This window comes from Chenopodium quinoa, unplaced genomic scaffold (assembly GCF_001683475.1).
Source record: "Chenopodium quinoa cultivar QQ74 unplaced genomic scaffold, ASM168347v1, whole genome shotgun sequence".
In the NCBI taxonomy this organism is placed as follows: Eukaryota; Viridiplantae; Streptophyta; class Magnoliopsida; order Caryophyllales; family Amaranthaceae; genus Chenopodium; species Chenopodium quinoa.
The window spans coordinates 2,275,456-2,295,401 of NW_018743955.1; the positions used below are offsets into that span (position 1 = coordinate 2,275,456).

The 19,946-nt window shown below is 35.4% G+C and overlaps 1 protein-coding gene across 1 annotated transcript; it reads right to left on the bottom strand.

Annotated features, from left to right (window-relative positions):
• Positions 1–9,486: 9,486 nt before the first annotated feature.
• On the bottom strand, positions 9,487–19,076 carry LOC110689176 (U3 small nucleolar RNA-associated protein 6 homolog). The gene is made up of 6 exons (XM_021865904.1): positions 18,575–19,076; positions 16,622–17,269; positions 14,913–15,365; positions 14,162–14,334; positions 12,169–12,343; positions 9,487–9,896 (listed from the first exon to the last, which is right to left on the bottom strand). The coding sequence occupies exons 1-6, from the start codon at positions 18,977–18,979 to the stop codon at positions 9,807–9,809; spliced, it is 1,944 nt and encodes a 647-aa protein (XP_021721596.1). The 5' UTR covers positions 18,980–19,076; the 3' UTR covers positions 9,487–9,806.
• Positions 19,077–19,946: the final 870 nt, after the last annotated feature.

A 19,946-nucleotide genomic window follows, 5' to 3' on the forward strand; every position in this document is an offset into this window, starting at 1 on the left:
GGTGTTATCCACATCCATTTGTTGCTCGTCTCGAATTTCTTCAAGAACCAATTTACTCCCACTTGGCTTTCTAGACAGGAATTCCTTTTCTAGAAAGACATCATCGCGAGCAACAAACACTTTGTTATATTCGTGATTGTAGAAGTAATACCTTCTTGTTTCTTTTGGATAACCCACAAAGAAACACTTGTCTGATTTAGGGTGTAGTTTATCACCTTGTAAACGTTTTACATAGGCTTCACATCCCCAAATCTTGAGAAAAGACAACTTTGGAGCTCTTCCATTCCACATCTCATATGGAGTCTTTTCAACTGCTTTGGACGGGCTTCTGTTTAGTATTCTCGTAGCTGCTTCTAATGCATATCCCCATAATGATATGTGAAGATCAGTAAAGCTCATCATGGACCGAACCATGTACAGTAAGGTCCTATTCCTCCTTTCTGACACACCATTCAACTGTGGCGTTCCTGGAGGAGTTAATTGTGAAAGTATTCCATAATTAATCAGATGTTCGTCAAATTCTTGGGTCAAATATTCACCACCACGATCAGATCGTAATGCTTTAATCGTTTTCCCAAGTTGGTTTTGTACCTCGTTCTGGAATTCTTTGAACTTTTCAAAAGATTCCGATTTGTTCTTCATTAAGTAAACATAACCATATCTACTTAAATCATCAGTAAAAGTAATGAAGTAATTAAACCCACCCCTTGCTTTAGAACTCATTGGTCCACATACATCCGTATGTATGAGTCCCAAAAGGTCACTAGCTCTTTCACCTATACCCGTGAAGGGTGACTTAGTCATTTTCCCAAGCAAGCATGACTCACAATTTTCAAATGATTCATAATCAAAAGAAGAAAGGAGTCCATCCTTATGTAATTTCTAGATGCACTTTTGGTTAATGTGACCAAGCCTACAATGCCATAGGTAAGTTGGGTTTGAACCATCTGTCTTCTGCTTTTTATGATCAATATTATAGATATGAGTTATATATTCTAAGACATACAAACCATTAATTAACTTTGCGTTGGCATATAAATATTTTCTTTCGAAATAAAACAACATTTGTCTCTTATTTCAAATGAAAATCCTTCAGAATCTAAAACAGGAACTGAAATAATGTTTTTAGTTATTGTTGGTACATAATAACAGTTATTAAGCACCAAAATAAGTCCAGAGGGAAGTTTTAAGTGATAACTTCCAATAGCAAGTGCGGAAACTTTTGCTCCATTTCCTACTCGAAGCGTTACTTCCCCTTTTGCTAACTTCTTATTTTCTCTCAAGCCCTGCACGTTATTAACGATGTGAGCACCACAACCGGTATTAAATACCCAAGTGGAAGATGAAGTAAGGTTAATTTCTACAACAAAAACATCAAGTAACTCTTTACCTTTTGTTTTCACTGGTGTATAGTGGGGACACCCTGGTGTATGACATGGCTAATTACCACAAAAGAAGCATTCGCTTCCTCTCCTTTTCAGGAACTCCTTAGCATGGTTAAGCAACAGATTAATCAATGTCACCGACGATCCCTCATCATTATGAGTGAGCTTGACAATGTCAAAACCATCATGGAGTGAGAACAAGATAATATCATGTGCAGAGTCATCATCGATCAGTTTCCCAAGGACATCCATCTGATTGAACATTTCAATTAGTTCCCTGACATGGGCCCTAACTAACTGACCAGGCATGAGTCTTTTAGCCATTATCTTACAATGAACATTGTAAGCCTCATACTTAACGCTGTCAGTCCAGAAATAGTAAATCTGAGGGATTGATTTAACGACCTCTCTTACATTATGATCTTTGAAGCCTCCACTCCCTAATGCCCTAATTCCACCTCGACAGATAGCACGAAGACATTTGTTCAAGTTGGTTAGCACATAGTGCATGAATTTTGTTCAAGTTGGTTAGCACATAGTGCATGAATCTTCTTTTCCAACAACTTGGAATAGATTCTAAAATGAGCCCTCTGATTTTCTCTGCATCTGAAACAATTTCAGCATGCCTTTCAGCTTCATATTTTTCTGTATACTTGCTCTCAACAGGAATATATAAACGAGATTCAAGCCCATGGCTTGTGAGAACTTTTCTCAACTCATTTTCCCATTCCCTGAAGTTTCTGAGATTCAACCTTAAGTTAAGTTTCACTGGTAAAACAATGTTGTCGTATAAGTTATTCATCTACAAACAAAAACAAACGAGGCAAAATTCAATAATTATGTTTAATAAATTTAAAGTACCGTAAGCGATTATAAAACTGGTAACTTTAAAACATTCATTCAATTTAATAGATCCCTATTGAATAGAATGATTCCAAGATCCTTTATTTGTGCAATAACTGACCGGACTGAGGCCCTACCAACAAGTATTGCATTTTCAAGGTGAGTAAACTCTTTACTGATTACAACTCTTTGTAATTCTTGGTTGAATAATTATCCATCACATGTTTAATTATTACCCTTAGCTTCAAGGTTCCAAACGCTTTAGGTAACCTTGTTGAGTATAACCAATTAAAAGTGTAAAACGTGATTTACCCCCACTCCCCTAAGATATAGTATGACACCCAAGTGAGGCATGACCTGTCATAAATATCAAAGGTTTCATCAGGTTTTTAATTGGAAAAGCAAGCTCAATATTACTGGGACCTAGATTTATTATGTTGTGATTATTTAGTGAACTCTAGCGCATCATCAAACAACATAAATAAAATCTAACATGCATAATCTACTAATGCATAAATAAAAAACATGATATAGTATGACCCCTTAATCCTAAGAAAACTAATAAAGCAAAAGCTCCCACTTGAACCTTCATGGATCTTATCCATCTTGCTCCTTTGGGCCTCCACTCTATGGATTCTTGGATTAACTGCAACCTGTAATACTATTCTATTCTATCTACTACTTAAATAAAATAAAATAAATTACAAAAATACTTAACGGTACGTAGACCGTATTTAGATTACAAAAATACGAAATGATGCGCAGATTGTATTTAGAATCTATGGGACATACTGGTCTATATAGCAATAAATAACATCATATATTATAAAACTCCATATAATAAATCACTCACCATGCTTTCCTAAACTAGAACATCGAATGTTCATAATTAAGGAAACATGGCTCCTAACTATCTCATATTTTAATTAATTACTGTAATTAGATAATATCATATATTATTCATAACAAATTATAAAATATCATATATTTTAATTTAGGTATGAGATAGAACCAAATCTTATTTTAATTATGGAAGATAAATCATATTTATTTTCCATGATTATCCTAACTTTTAGGAAAATCTATCATAATTACTTGCCAATCACATATTTTAAATCAATTAATATCCTAAAATAATTATGGGATAATTATATTATTTAATCAATTATTATCCAAATAGAATTTTTTGCTCCATATTTATCCTATCTTAACAAAATTAACAACTTTAACTTTGTTAATTATCTTTTTCAAAATCAAAATTTATCTTTTAATTTTTAATTTGAAAACTGATTTTATCCAAAATAAAGTAAAAAAAATAATTTTTTTTTAGAAAAAACCGCGTCAGCCACCGTGGTGTGGCCAGCCGAAGCCGGCCACGGTGGCCGTACACCTTGCGGTGTACACTGTCCCTACACCGACGCAAGGACAACAGCAGCAGCACACGTAACAGGGTGGTGCACTGCTGCGCTGCCCCTGTCCGACCCATGCCCAGCCTTCCCTCCCTCCTGGACCACCGCCGGTGCGGCAGTCGCTGTGGCTGCGCCACCCAGCCGCGGCTGCCGCATCTAAATCCCCCTTTTTTTATTTTTAATTTAAAAGAAAACATTTTTATTAAAATTAAATTAATGTGGTCCTTCTAATTTTAAAATTAAATCATATTCAATTTCAAAATTAGGGTCCTTCATGAGTTTAATTCCCAATTCAATTTAACTTTTAAATTAAATAATTGATCATGAAAAATTCACAATTTAACATGAAATCAAAAGGATTAAATTCTTTAAACACATAATATCGAATTATAACAAAATCAAAACACAAAATTTCATAAATTAGGGTTCTTGATTTCGAAATTTTCGAAAATTAGGTTGGGGGTCAAATTTTTTGAACTTTATAGGGCAATTTTCAGATCAAATTAGGGCTAATAAGGAGCAAATTAAACAACTTTTGATGATTCTATATGTTAAATCACATTTAATATAATAATTGACCCATAATTAAATTATTCTCCCTCCTAATTGAATTAAAATTGTGGATTATCAAAGAATTAATACTCAATATATGTAATTGCATGAGGCTAACTGATACCACTGTAGGAGATTATAGGTACTAAATTGCGGAAATATATGAATCATATTCATAAAGCACCTAAACCAAGGATCTCATGCATAACACATAAAGAAGTAAGAGTTATACCTTTGAAGCGTGATTCCACAAGTGATCGAACAAGAACAATAAGGAGAACAAGAACCCCACGTGTGATTCCTCTACTTAGTCCACGAGCACGGATTAAACCTCCACTAATGCTAGTTAGTTGTGACTGAACACTTTTATCAACCTTCAACGGAGATTTGAGCCACGAACACACCACAACACCACCCACGCACCACCACACGCGCCACCCACAAGTACGGACAGGGAGGAGAGAGAGAGGGCCGAGTAGAGAGAGAGAAATAGTTAGGGTTTTGGGAAGCTTGGTTGCTTGTGTGACAATTTACTGTATGTCAACTGTTGTATCATGCAACTCTAGGCATGGTTTATATTTATAGATCATATCTAGAAATAAAACCATGTCAAGTCCAAAACCCATTAGACTCTTCTAACTATCCAAGCCCAATTATCAATATGGTATCTCATGAACTCATGAGGCCCAATAATGGGCCTCTAACTTGTTTAACCCAATACTCTTATGTGTGACCTTGTAGGATCCATTCTATAAGGCTTTGGGCTATTAAGCTAGCCTAAAGATCAATTGTCATATCTAGCACCAAACATTGGCGACCCTATAGAATGAACTAATTATCTCCATAATCGTGATCCTTGATATATCTAGTAATTGCACTTATCGAAGACATAACTCCTTCAATATGTGTTGTGAGGGACTTGCACTAAATCTTGGAGTTTCAAGATTCGTCCACTCCTTAATCAAGAATTAAGGGTTTGAAGGTTCGTCCACTCTTAGACTTAGCTTGTAGTTCATTGCCTCATTTCACTAAGTACTAGATTTTAAATTACATATGTAATATCTAAGTGTAATGTAATAATCTCCTCTTATGCCTAATATGTTACTTCCCATCTCTTTGTTTGTTTTGCTTTTCCTCCCTTTAGTGGGGGATTGTTGGAGTAAACAGATTAAAAGTCATGTTTTTAGTTGATTTGTAGTCTTTCTAGAGCTTGATCAGTAGTTTACTTCACAAGTAGGTTGTGGCCTACCATGTTTTCCCACAAGTGGGTTGTGGAGTAGACTTTTTCATGTCTAGATTCATTCAACAGCATGTCTATTGACTTTCTCCTCTTCCTTTGTAACCTCTTAGTAACTCCCTAGCTTCATTATGTGTTTATAGTGATTAAACTTCATCTTTATTCTCATTAATTCACTTATTGGAGAGGATACATTTGCCTCTCTATCTTCCTTGCATAGTTTATATATTGCTTGGAACTCTCTCACAAAGATTACATACACGTTATACAATCATCAAACACTTTAAGCTAAACACATTCCTCTTTTTGTGCATAGGTTTATGTGACTCCAACCTCTCATCCAAAAGTGCCTTTGTATGAGAGTGGTGTGTTAACCTAAGGGAACGTGCTCACGAATACATTTGAGCACCACGGTTGCGCCAATTTTGTTTTCAAGTCAGTGATTTGCATCACGACACACCATATATAATTTATTTTTATTTTGTTTTTGAAGCCACACACCATATTTAATTTGTTCCATTGATTATAAGATCAACCTTTCGATTTTATTGTTCTCTTATTTTGTAGCCTTGAAAAACACCTTATTTTACAACACTCTAATGACACATTTTATGTATACAATATTTTGTTAAAAAGAGTTAATTATATTTATAAACTTGAAGATAGCATTTAACTGAAGAACGAAGTAAGCTAATAATTTAATTTTAAGATACTGGATATTGGGTAAAATATTTTGATGTTCAATAATGATTTGAAAAACTATATTTTAAATAGTATGAGTGCTAAAGTAAATGTAACTATATTATAAAAGCACATTTTCAATATACATATTACTGTTAAAAAGAGTTAATTATATTTATAAACTTGAAGATAGCATTTAACTGAAGAACGAAGTAAGCTAATAATTTAATTTTAAGATACTGGATATTGGGTAAAATATTTTGATGTTCAATAATGATTTGAAAAACTATATTTTAAATAGTAAGAGTGCTAAAGTAAATGTAACTATATTATAAAAGCACATTTTCAATATACATATTACTTCGTATGACCTAGGGCATTTTTAGGGTCAAAAACTAGTTCAAATTAAAATCGATACACAAATAGGGAAGGTATCTTACATTGACATTTATTTTATGGTTCCTTAAACACCTAGTTGCATAGAATGTAGGAGTGAAGAAGTCCGAACACACAAAAATTAGCAAAACATAATTAAAAATAAATAAATCATATAACTAATATATAAAACTAAACTTTTAACCAGGCGATGAGACAGCGACACTTGGCGTTTCAACTTTTCGCCAAGTGTCGCGCCACGTAGGATAGAGTTATATAGAATTAGGGAAAAATCGATGGACGGGGGAGGTTGGCTGGGCAAAATCGATAAATCCCACGATGGATGGGGCAAAATCGACATCGGGGAATCAATGGACGGGGGAGGTTGGCTGGGCAAAATCAGGGGATGGGGGAGGTCGGCGAAGCCGAAATTAGGGGAGGAGAGATGAGGGAGGTTAGTGACGCCGCCGGAATCGGGGTAGGGGAGGTCAGTGCGCTGAGACCAGATTCGTGGGTCAAGGAGTCCGGCGAGCTGAGGCCAGATTTGTGGGTCAAGGAGTTCAGCGTGACCGAATTTGGGGCTAATTTGTGGGCGTCCAAGCGGCTTCTCTATTGATGTTCGCCGACGGTTTGCGAAGGAGTAGCAGTAGCGCTGCTACTTGGTGGTTTGCGGGTTGCTGCTGGAGTCGGGCCGGCCGAAAACTTGAAGGAATTGGCCGGAATCGGGAAGGGGACGGGGGAGGTTGGCTGGGCAAAATCGATAAATCCCAGAAAACCCACCAAACTAAACCTGATTCATCCCGTTTTCTGGGATTTATCGATTTAGTTTGGTGGGTTTTCGAACGGTTAAGTTTATTGATTAATGGGGTTGGGTTGGCTGGGAGGGAGGGTGGGTGGGATTCCGATCAGTACGATCTCCGTGGTGGTGGTTTCGGGTCTAGGGGGATGGTGGTTGTAGGGTTTGGGTTTGGGTGGTGGTGGGGATGGTGGTGGCTTAGGTGGTGGTGTTTTTTTTTTTGTTTAAATTTTTTTTACTATTTTTTTTTTACCAATCAGTTAGCTACACGTGTCAATTAAACTTAAAAAAAATAAAAACTACCTACTCAATCGGTTACTGGTAAAATGGGACCATTAAAAAAGATAAAGGGGTAAAGGTGGGATTATTTAAAAATAATCCAAAGGTGGGATTATTTTTAGCGGATGGGCTAAAGGTGGGATTATTCTGGGCAATTTTTCCTATAATTTTATTACTGTGTGTAGACCAGTCATTGTCAATCGGATCTGGTCACAAGTCATTTCAAATAGGGTCATTATTTCAGGTTACGGGTCAAGAAATATTTTTCACCAATATTATTATTAATCATTACATGTCTACTACATAGTTTAAATTGTCACAAAAACACATCAATTCCTAACTAATTTTGTATCAACGATATATTTTAAAATTTGACATATAGATTAAAAATTTATCTTAAAATTCAATAAACAACCCGGGCATCGCACGGGCAAAACACTAATAAACATTAAACTTGATCATCAACTTATTTTGGCATTTCCAACATTAAATTTTCGCATTACAATCCACTCTAGAAAATAAATTGTTAAAATCCTATTAGAAATCGCAGAAATAATTTTTATTTTGCCATTATATTGAGTGATACCTTACTTACAGGTAACAGTAGCCGCCGAAGAAGGGTAAGGAGCAATGATAGGGTTCACATCATCGGTAATAAAGGCCATCACACCACCCCTCGTGGTCTACACAGGCGGAAGTGACAGCAATTAACATAAACAATGCCATAATAACTAGTATGATATCTTTCATCACCACATTATTTCCCTTCATCTTCGTCTCAAAATGATCAAATTTTGTTTTCTTCAAAAAAAAAGTTGATCAAATTTTGTTTTTTTAGTGTGCTTTGATTGTTTTTATTGAGATGTAATCAAAGTAGCCACAACCTTTTATAGAAGTTATACTAGCAATAGGGAGTGGAGTCCATACATTATTATTATTATTATTACTATTATTATTATTATATGGGACGACTTTTAAATATTTCATTTTTTATCATCTACTTGTATTATTTATTTATTTATTTATTTATTTTTTGAAAAAATAACTACGATAATCCCAATTTGGGTGATCTTCCATTATAAAGTCAAATTTTAACTTATTAAAAATATGCCCAAGTATAATGTCTCTATTTCAATTATACTATTCACATACCTTATGTTTTTTATTGGCGGCTGGCCCATAAGCCGGTAATACACATGACATGGTGCATGTAATCATGTGTTTCCATATTGCTTGACTTTAAGAAATCATTGAGTATACATTTACATTAAGTAATCATTCATGATTAAGGATCTGTACTGTTCTCTTGAACTTAAGTTTAGTTTAGTTCTGTTCAGCTCATTTCCTAATATCAGGGTCGTCCCAAAGCATGCGAAGGCCTTGTGCGATTAAAAATAAATGGGCCCCCATTCAATTTATAATTGTGTAACCCCCCCCCCCCTAAAATAAAAAAGCAAAGCTCACAACAATTATCGAACCTTGAACCACTTGTAAATATTCTCCAACGTTTGACCACTGAGCAACCTACGGAGATTTTCAATAATAATGCTAGCTTATTTGTTATATTCTTAAATTGATATGAGGTCACATACAAAAAGCTTAAAAGACAATAAGTTTAGACCAAATTCTATTCATGGCACCACATCCGCAACATGATACTAAGTATCTCCCTTTCTTTTGAACTTATTTTTAGAATTTCAGATTTTTTTTGTAAGAGAATAAGTAATAGGGAGGGATTTTTTTTGTAAAAGAAGTGTAATTTGGGAATTTTTGAAACTAACATGATTAAAAAAAATGGTATAAGAATTTTCAAAATAATTTTATGGAATTTTCAGTTTTCTTAGCCTTAACTTATCAAGTCCGCAGTTAATCACAAGCACTAGAGAGATAAGATTTACTGATTTTGATCTAGATCCTATCCTGGATAAATAAAGAAAAAAGAATATTATACAAGTCCATTTGAGATGATGCAACTTGTTCTACTTCTACATTGTATAGCAGCACTTCCAGGTTTTAGCAAGCCTAAAAGGTGCATTAAAACAAGTGGTGTCCACAAAACCCACAGGCAGGACTAAGTCCTATAAATATGTTGTTTCTATGCTCAGCATTGTTACTCGTCTACACGCTTCACGAAAGAATAAATTCTAAACTACTAACTTGCTAAAACAAGGGCCAGCTCCTATGGTTTAGATTCTTGACCACTCTCTTCAAAAGTTAAATAGCTTACTAATTGTGTATGTACAAGCACATTATTGTACGACTGCAGCAAGCACCGAGGCATCCCCAAGCGTCTTCTTTGCACGCCAATATACAGCATTGGCAGATTCGGATGTTCCCAGCTGCATAAGCAATGAGTAAAAGTTAAGCTAGTCAGACCAACTAGATTCGCCATGTTTATTCAATTAAGGTGCAAGGATTGGCTCCAATCTTATACTTCCAATGTTTTTTAAAGCTTACAACAGTTTGAATTTCATGCTTTGACCATTAGTATCTTTGATTATTAATTATGATAAAGATTAAGAAATTGACATTTAGAAAATATATACACATATATATCGAATTTAACCCAAAAACATTCTACATAATAACATTTATTTAATAAATCTTCTATACCCTGATATTGACATAGAAGCCAAAGGAGGCAACACATTGTGCCACCTCAACAATCATGTAATTCTACATTTAAATCAGAGTTTGACTTTTGATAAACAATACTAATGAATAAAAAAAATTGGTCCTCAATAAACAATCAGTTTCCTAAATACTATAGCACTACAAATAAAAAATCAACCATAACTTTTATGTCAAATCTCAGAAAATCATAATTGCAGGTCTTTCCCCCTTTTCTAAAAACAAATATCACAACATTTGTCTTGAAAGGAAGACAGTACTAGATGCAATTATAATACTTCCTCCGTTTTCTTTTAGATGCAACACACCCTTTAGCGCGGTAATTAAGAAAGGTGGGGTTTACATGATATAATAAGCTTTAAAATAAGATGAGTGGTTGTTAGGAGTGTAATTTAGTGGGTCATGTGCTTTAAATAAGGGATATAGTATAGTTTTTCCCTAAAATAAATTTCCTTTTATAGTGTGTTGCAAATATTGTGACATTTCCTTTTTAGGGAAGTGTTGCAAGTAAAAGAAAACAGAGGAAGTATGTTTTAACAATAAATAATTGACTAAGTGTTATATGAGTAATTTAATTTAATTGAATTAAGTTGATTAGGGCAGAGGGCTAAAATGGGCAAACAGGTTGTTTATTTCTACGCTGTAGTTGATTTAAGAGAGGTAAAAACCAATACGAACCAATCAGCTCCTATTCGAGTACAATCAAGTTTAGTCACTTATAGGTACATTGTTAATTACTACTCCACTACCTATAATACAACAAATAAAGAAACCCAGGTTAGGTCAATCTGATTCAGGTTAAAACCAAGGTCCAGTTTTTAGTATTGTTCCCGTGATTTATAATAAAAAAACATAAAACTAAAATAAAAAGTTAAATGAGGATTTTTAGACTATGCATTAAATTTCAGAAAACTTTTTCAAAACCGAGCGTAAAATAAAGCCATACGAGTACTTGATAAACTATACACCTAAATCCTACTTAAAATTACCGGGAGTCCTAATTTTAAGGGGAAAGGAGTCCTTCAGAGAAACATAGTCTACATATTAACACTGTTTATTACTAGTACACTTGCCAATACATCACCTTGACCATTAGTAGTATAAGTATCTGTTAATAAATATTTTAATTATCTTATTGTTAAGAAAAATATACATTGAGATAAAATCTAATAACATTTAATTTTTATATACAAGGAAAAAATAGTCAGCATGAATTGGATAAATATTCCCAAAGTCAAAACTCAAAAGTGTTTTAACTAAAAATAAAAACTCAGTATATTAAGTTGAAGTTCTCACTCACGTGTTTCACAAAAAAAAAAAGTTCTCACTCACGTTTTTATAAATTTTTTTATGTATTAAATAATACTCGTATAATTCTCCTGTTTTGCATTTTAATTGCTATTATAATCTATCTACAATCAATGAAGAACATTTATATCAATCATCAATTGTCATTGCAAGTACTCATATTTAATATACAAGACTACAACAGGTCTGCTGCATTTCTATCAAACAATTTAGCGTAACAAATTGCATAATCAGCTACATTTACAATTGCAATACATTATAGTATTACATATTATTTAATTCGTAAAAGTGATTTCAGGTTGAGGGTGACAAAAGGATTGTTCAATTCAAGTCGGCCCAAATTGGATAGAAGTAACGTCTACTAATCAGGTAGGGTTCAGGTTGGATTCAATCAAGTTTGGTGAGTTGGAGTTAGGTAGTCTTAGTTCATCAAACAATTAATTTATATTGTTCACAGTTGACAAATCACCCGGGCATTGTCCAGGTAAGAGACGAGTAAAATAAATAAAAATAAAAATGTGCAGTCAAAGTTACAATATGAATAAAGAGTTCAAAAGACAAATTGTTGCAAGCTTTAAGAAACGAAAGTTCTTGCCCAATAGAACCTAATTCAGTAATTCTTATCACTTGATCTACAAATAGCCAGCATGTTCTATTATACAAGAAACTAACCTGTGTCTCCATTGAGTAATATTCTTGCCACAGGCTGATGTCCTCACTACCAGTACCAAGTGCACATTCATATAGCTTACGAGCATTTGAAAGACTATCTTTGTCACCGGATGAGATCTCCAGCTCAATGCAGTGCTTGTGTATGGCTACTCCTGGGTGAGGTAAATTAAGAATTCTGCAGAATCACAAGATAAAACTTAATAACTACTTCCTTTGCAATCAGAGTAAAGTGTTTACAGAGCTAGTCTTGCTCTAGTTAAGAAGTAAAACTTGAGGCTTTGGGAGGTCATGTGTTCAAACCCTCCACTAGGGGAACTTTGAGGGTGACATTTTCATCTCTTTACCCCACCCTGAGGGTGTCTAGGCTCCAATTGGGCTGGCAGTAGGACCATGGGCCAAGCCTTTTTCATGAACTACCAAAAAAAGGAAAAATGAATTTGTTTGGATCAGGGACATTAACTAATGCATCAAAGAAAATTGCCTTTTGCAATAACACTTAGAGATTGGGTGTGCAAGTCGGGTAAAAATACTAGGGTTGGGTGGGGTGAAGTAGGCTAGATTTTTGGATTGATAGGTAAATTGCTTAATAAAGAAATTTTGCAACGAAATTAGAACGGCCTAGAAAAATAGTTGCAAGTAATTTGGAGCAGAGAGAGTACAAAAAAGTAATACTCACCCAGTTCCATTTTAGTAGTCGGGTACTCGGATTTAAAGAATGGAAAGAATTAATGGAACATCATAATATTACCTACCATTTATAAATCTTTTAATCGAAATTATTTTATAGTGGTTTTACAAAAAAATAAAAAAATAAAAAAATAAAAAATTAAGGGGCCGTTTGGTTCACACGGGGCAATCGGAATGGAATGAACAAAGGGAAAGACAAGGAATGGAATGAAAATACCTAAAATTTGGGGTGTGGTTTGTTTTAAAATCAAAGGGAATGAGACCCACTAGTCCCACCACCACCACCAAACCACTCTCCAACGTTTCCACCACCAAACCACTCGCCGCACCTCCCTTCTCTGGCCATCCCCGCCCCTCGCAATCAGCCACCTTCTCCGACCACCCAACCACCAAAACGCCCTAATTTTTTCCTGTTTTCCACCTACTCTAGCCACCTCACCCTAGCCGCTGCTCGCTGCTGCTGCCGCACCTCCCCTGTTTCGTCGCTAAAACCTCATAGCTCCCTCACAGCGTGATCCATCCCGAGTCCCGACACTCCCCAGCTCTGATCCACCACCAAATTCCGTCCCCCAAAACCACTAATAACCCCAACAAAATTACCCAAATTAATCCGATTCGAACCCAAATCAAACACGGGTAGCGGAAATAGGGTGGTTTGAAGAGGTTTTCGGCGGTTTTGGGAGGATTTTCGAGGGGTTTTCGGCGGTTTCAAGGTGGTGGATGTGGTGGCTGCCCATTTTACGGGAAGGGGCTGCAGTTTTTTAGGTTTTAGCGGCGGTGGGAAGAGTTACGGGGGAGGGTATGGCTTTTCGGGGGGAGAGGTGGCCGGCGATGAGTGGGGGAGGTGCGGCGAAGGGTTGCGGGTGAGGCGGTGGTGCAATGGTGCAGTTTTCCGGTGGCATGGGTAGGTGTGTTGGTGGTGGTATGGTGGTGTGTTGGTGGCAAGGGAATGGGAATGGAAATACCTTGGGGGGGGGGGGATGGGGAATCAATTTAGAAGGAATTGGGGGAATGGAGAGGGTAAAGGGAATGGGAAAAAAGGTTTAACAAACACCAACAAAGGGAATGAAAGAAGTTGAATCCCATTCCCTTTGATGAAGACCCCCAACCAAACGGCCCCTAAAAAAAAAAATCCTATTGTGGCACACTAACTGCTTTCATTTATCATTGTTGAAAATATAACCTCTATTTTAGGACATCCAAAAAGGAATATTTGACCAATGTAATGGAGCGGAGAGAGTAATAAGTAGCAGTTATTGCCTAGCCCATGGTGTTAGTCAAGTAGACTTCAAATCTAACTACGTACCGCTTATAGAAGTCTCTTGCTTGTTGAATACCATTGTTCTGCCAAATAAAGTTAACGAGAAAAGCAGAGAGAGAGAATCCTTCATCCTGGCCTCCATCTTTAGCTAGTGAAACAAAGGCAAGGTCTACCAACTTGCCAAAGTATTTTTTGTCATTTGCAAAGAGCTCAAGAGCCTGCAACATAAGTATTAGGATATGATTAGCTAGATAAGATTGTTGATTGTAGAAAATCAGCTAAAGCTTCAAAATTCAAAAGCTCAACAAAACAAAAAAGTTTGAATACCAACTTGAAAACAAAAGATGCCAAAGATAATGACTACATAGAGAGGAACAGAGAGAAATAGTTCAATTAGGATAGGAGAAAAAGATGATTACAGAAAGTATGATAGCTCAGAGAAGGACATGGGAGTTGATGATAAGGAGAGGAAATAATCCCTCTTTGGCTAATCTCTCAACTGGATGACCTAATGCAACGAGTGATGATAAAAGCAAATTCTTTTGCATGCTTTTGTGCTTAACAATATGATAAGTACTGCTATTCTGCAGTTGAGTTTTCTCAGAAATTGCAGAACAATGGGCTAAACAAGGCACAACGGTAAGAGATTATACTGATTACTGAAAGCGACGCAAAAATTAGGGGCGTTTCTATAAGCTATATGGACTGTAAATAGCAGACAAAAATATCAATACAAAGATCACAGGATTGACAGTTGTAATAGACTTTATGAGACCGACATGAAATGATTACATACCATGACCCACAAGCCCTCGTCATCAGAGACAGCTACTTTTTTCACCAACCTTTTCAAGAGGTCAAAGATAGATGAAAGGTGAGCCTTACAAGAAGTACCAGATTCTTTAATGTGTTTCATTTGTTCTGTGACCCTTAGAACCCACAATTGTCTTGAATCTGAATATTTTCCCTCACAGAAACTCTCTGCTAATTTCATCGCTTCGTCAAATTTACCCCTGTTCTTGTACAACATTACAAACTGACAAGCAAGATCTTCATCAAGACACCCTAAGGTATCAGCTTTTTCCAAGACCTTAATCAGGTGTGATATATAGTCTCCTGCATGCTTTGATGCAATAAAACATCCAGAACTTCCAATTTCTCCTTTTAGACTGATGACTTCAGACAAAAACTTTACATACATGTCAAACATAGCAACAGATGAAATTGACTGTATAGCTTCTTCATATACCTGGAAAATGTCACATCAATATCACGATCAATTGAATACCAATAATGAAATTAAGGACTGCAGGTGCAATGACTAATTAGACACATCTTAAGAAGAGTCACAGATGTATGTCGTCCATGCACAACAGAAAATTCCCCTGAATCGAGGATCCCCCAATTCCCAAAGATTGATATAATAAATAAGCATTCACATGATGCCAGAGAAAAAAAAAGGAAAAAAAAAATGACTAAGAAAGTTCAATCTATCTCTTACAAGAATAATTATTCTTTTCTTTCAATTTATTTATGCCATTTAAATGGGGGTACAAAAAAGTTTTAGGAGGATTTGATGACGAAGACAAGCCTTTGTCAATATGTTCCATATAAAGTTAAGGACATCGCATGTGCACCAAGTTAATGTGGCACAATCAATAATCAACCCCTAATGTTATTTGAGTGATGCGAGATACATGTTCCTTTGGTCTATGAACTCAATAGCAATTAAAGTATGGAATTCATGATCTGAATTCTGGAGCAAGTTTCCCCAAAGATTGAAGTGAGTTTCATGGCTAGTACAGTGTGGCACCAAATGATGCAATCACATCTAAATCAAGCCTTTTATGGTTTAGCAGATAGGTAGTCTTCCTTACTTCCATTTGATGCTAGCCAATATTCTAGATGATACAATGCATTATTAATTTGCAAGTTTTTCTATTTACTTTCTCTCAGAAATTAAGGTTAAAACTTAAAAGTATTTACTTTTCACTCCCTCCATTTTAAATTTCAGCTCCATTATCCCTTTTTTGAAGCCTCGAGGCCAATCTGTATCCAAAAATAAATGCTAAATATTATTCCAGTTTCATTTGGTTGTCCAACTCCTAGCACTAAACATCCCAGTATCCCAAATTACAATTGATTGAGGGCGTATTAGTAAGCATAACGCAATTTAAATAAATTGTGGGAGGATTACTGATTTTTCCTTAGAATAGGCTTTCCAGCAAAAGAGTGTAAAATGACTAGGAGCATTCACTTTACTTCAACAGATCCAATCCATTATCCATCTCAAAACACAGAAAATGGAAGCCTCATGAAAGCTATCATAACAGTATCAAAACATTATGTCCCACACAAGGGGCCATCAGACAATGTTATAGAATTGTAAGAATTTTAATGACTGACACCTGAATAATGTAAAAGCATCTCAATTGACTACTTAAAAGTCAACAACATAACCTCTGCTCAGAACAAAAATACTGACAATTGAGTCAAACTTCATACCTTAATGACTTCTTCCACCTGGGAACGCCCACTATCTGTGCTAATATCTGGAGTACATTGTGGATCTTTTAATTTAATCTGGGCAAGCCAGCTCCAATATTCAGGTTCATTTGAGAAATCTCTCCTCATGTCAGCCAGTATCGCAGCTCTCATTTCTTCTGAATGTGCCAAGTCCGTAACTTCCACTATCTCAAGGAACTTCTTCCTCAGACCAAAACTAGATGGAATAGCATCATTAGCACCTTCATATATTTTCTGGAATAGCTTAAATCCTTGTTCACGGAAAACATCCAGTTTCTTGCTTGATTCTTCCTTTTGAGCACCTTCACCTTCTACTTCATCAATAGACATGAATAAATCTTTGTTCTCATCTTGCCACTGCTTAGCCTCAACATCTTTATTGTCATGAATCAGTGTCCCATCATCTTCCCCTAAAATAACTTTACGTGTTTTCAACTTATTAAGGCAAGTGAGTTCCATGCGCAGAAACTCAACCCAAAGATCTTCAGAAGTTGGGCAAGATCTCAAACCCATTTGCATGAGGACATGTGCAGCTTTTGCATTCAAGTTATGGTCAAACTCCCACGCAGCAGCATAGATCCAAACTGCAGGAATTTTGGGATGAAATCTGATCACTTGACCCAAGACCTGTATCACCCAAAGGAGCAAAGAATAAAGCAAGTAACTTCTTAAGATTATGATAGTTTTCAATAATAATCCAAAATACACTTTTTAATGCTTCGAGTAATATAAAAACATAGGATTATAATTTAATAAAACAATGACATATAAACTCAAATTTCATTGACAGAAGTGGGTATTATAACGGGTAAGATTAGAGGCCACATAAGACCATAAGCAAATAGTCTATATTTTGTATCTGTGAATTCAAATAATAATATATAAAAAGGTTGTTTGAATAATAAGCATGGAACTTGGTGATCAGTGATTAACTGCTATTTACAATAAACTGAGAAAGTGATATGAACAAGAAGATAAAGAAAGTAAGTCAAAAGATCTTCAACCAAACAAATCAGATATTGGACAAAAATTAGACTGCCATGATAAATTAAATCCTAAATGGAGCAGCAACAGAAGCTTAACAAATTAAACCCTCACTGCTCTCAGCTTTTCATGTGCTGAACACGGAGAATACACCACATTAATGAGTGATGGATTTATCGATGTCAGAGTTGCCAGGTCCTACACCAACTCCATTATGGCCAAATGAATTAATGAAGGTAATTACATTCTTAACTCAAATTGTATCATTTATCAGAGTCCAGTCACAATTTTATCAAAAATTTTATAGTGGCAATGTACTAGACTTGTATATTTCAGAGCACATTGATTTCAAATTGTATTATTTTGAACCATATATTGAATTTTAGCATCCAATTTTATAATTACACTTACTCATTTACTCCAAAAATTTTAATTATCAGTATTTAGGAGCATTTTGTGAATGTGAGGTCAAATATAACGCTGATAGAAGTCACTTTTATGACTGAAAACTAATGAACAATTAACTTTGATACGTAGCCTAAAAGTCTCCAATGGAAGGAAACAAGACTTCGGGTTTTTTTTTCCCTTGTACCCTTAATTGAAGCTCAATTGATTATGAAATACATTAAAATTGCATTTCTAACTAAGTAAGCCATTTCAACAAACTACACAATCAATATCAAAATTGCCTCCACATAATTGTCCGCCTTACAAAACCCGAATTACAACTCAAATATACTCCTAATGCCCACCAATCCTCAATTGAACAAAGCTTTATTTATAGCCAAACAAGTTCATCAAAATGAATTCTTCCAAATTTTTGTCAATATTATACAAAAATCAACATTGTAATCAAACATCTTCAAAATCACAAACGCACAATCATTTCCTGCCATTTAACATAATACTATATAACATATGTAAAAGCTATAAAATTTAACAAAATACCTTCTTCATCCTGCCATTGTTTTTCTCTTTACAAAACTCCAAATACTGAAACCAAATATCAAGGTCACCCTTAAAGCGGCTAGTAGCAATGCGATAAATCTCAATAATCCGTCGAACACCGGCAACATCGGACCGCGATTTCTTGAGCTTTTTATTCCCTTTATCCTTGAGCTCCCGAGAAACAGACTTCTTCCGAAGAAGACGAAGTCGATCAAGCTGCTTCTCGTAATCAATATAGTCTAAGAAATCTTGCTTTAAAGGGCTTGGTCTTTGGAGTCTATACTCAAATTTTCTTCTCTTTTTCACAATTTCATTGATTTCTCTGCTATTGAAGATACCTCTTTTCTCCAGGTCGTCTAGGTCTGGGATCATTCGCTCTAGTCTTAATTGTACTACGTCCGCCATTGTTGTGTGGTTTCGAAGGTTTAGGGTTTAGGGTTTTTGGGGGATGTTGGCAAGTGAGGAGGATGAAGGCGCCAGTGAAGTGATATGTGAAATTTGCCTGTGTAATATACTCGTAAAGTCGTAAGGTTGTAAGTTGATGTACGGGCCGGGTCGGGATGGCTCACATGAGTTAAGTAAGGATGTCAATGGGCATGTCAACTAGGAGACCCGACTCATCCCTGCTCTAAAGAGGCGGGGTTAGGTCCCAATTTGACGAGTGGTGGGATGAATATGAGGATAAAAATAGTACCCGCCATAAGTGATATGATGAGGGAGGAAGTACTTGACGAAATTGGAGAGGGTCCAATTGAACCTGTGTTGTATTAAAACATTTTCAATTAAAAATAAAGAACAAACCAAAAAATAAAAAAAAATCTCATTTGGTTGCCAAAACGGGAACGGGATGTGTTTTTGGGGGGAAATTTTCCGCCAAAATACAGTTGATTGCTGTTGATGTCAGTGCTTTCCCAAAATTGAAAAAAAAAAGAAGAGGGAGAAAGCTAAAGTTCATTGTTTCAGCCAAAACTTCAAGAACAAACACCGATGAAGAACGACAAACCAAATCTCAACTAAGTTAGTCTAATTTGGGTAACTCGAAAACGACAAACCAAATCTGGTAAGCACACTTTAATGTTTTATGGTCTTTTTGTTGCTTAATTAGTCTTTTTGTTGATTTCAAGTTTATTTATTAATGTATTATTCTGAATTTCTAGGTTTTATGAATTGGATTTTCAGGAACTGTTTGCTAAACTCAACAAAAATCATCAATTTCAGGTATTATACTTTAAAATTAATTAGTGTTTTTGCTAGGGTTACTATATAATATTATGTCAATAATTTCTAAGGTTTGTAGATAATATCATAATAATAATTTTAGTGTTATTTCAATTGTTTCTAGTATGAATTATGAAAATCTGAACTTAATTGT

Bases quoted from the DNA above. Each gene is read 5' to 3' on its own strand.
- LOC110689176 (XM_021865904.1), bottom strand. From the start codon at position 18,979: ATGGCGGACGTAGTACAATTAAGACTAGAGCGAATGATCCCAGACCTA. The intron at 12,344-14,161 runs GTACGTAGTTAG...GTGATTCTGCAG, and splicing joins GCAAGAGACTTCTATAAGCG to AATTCTTAATTTACCTCACC. The intron at 9,897-12,168 runs GTTAGTTTCTTG...TTGCTTATGCAG, and splicing joins ATTACTCAATGGAGACACAG to CTGGGAACATCCGAATCTGC.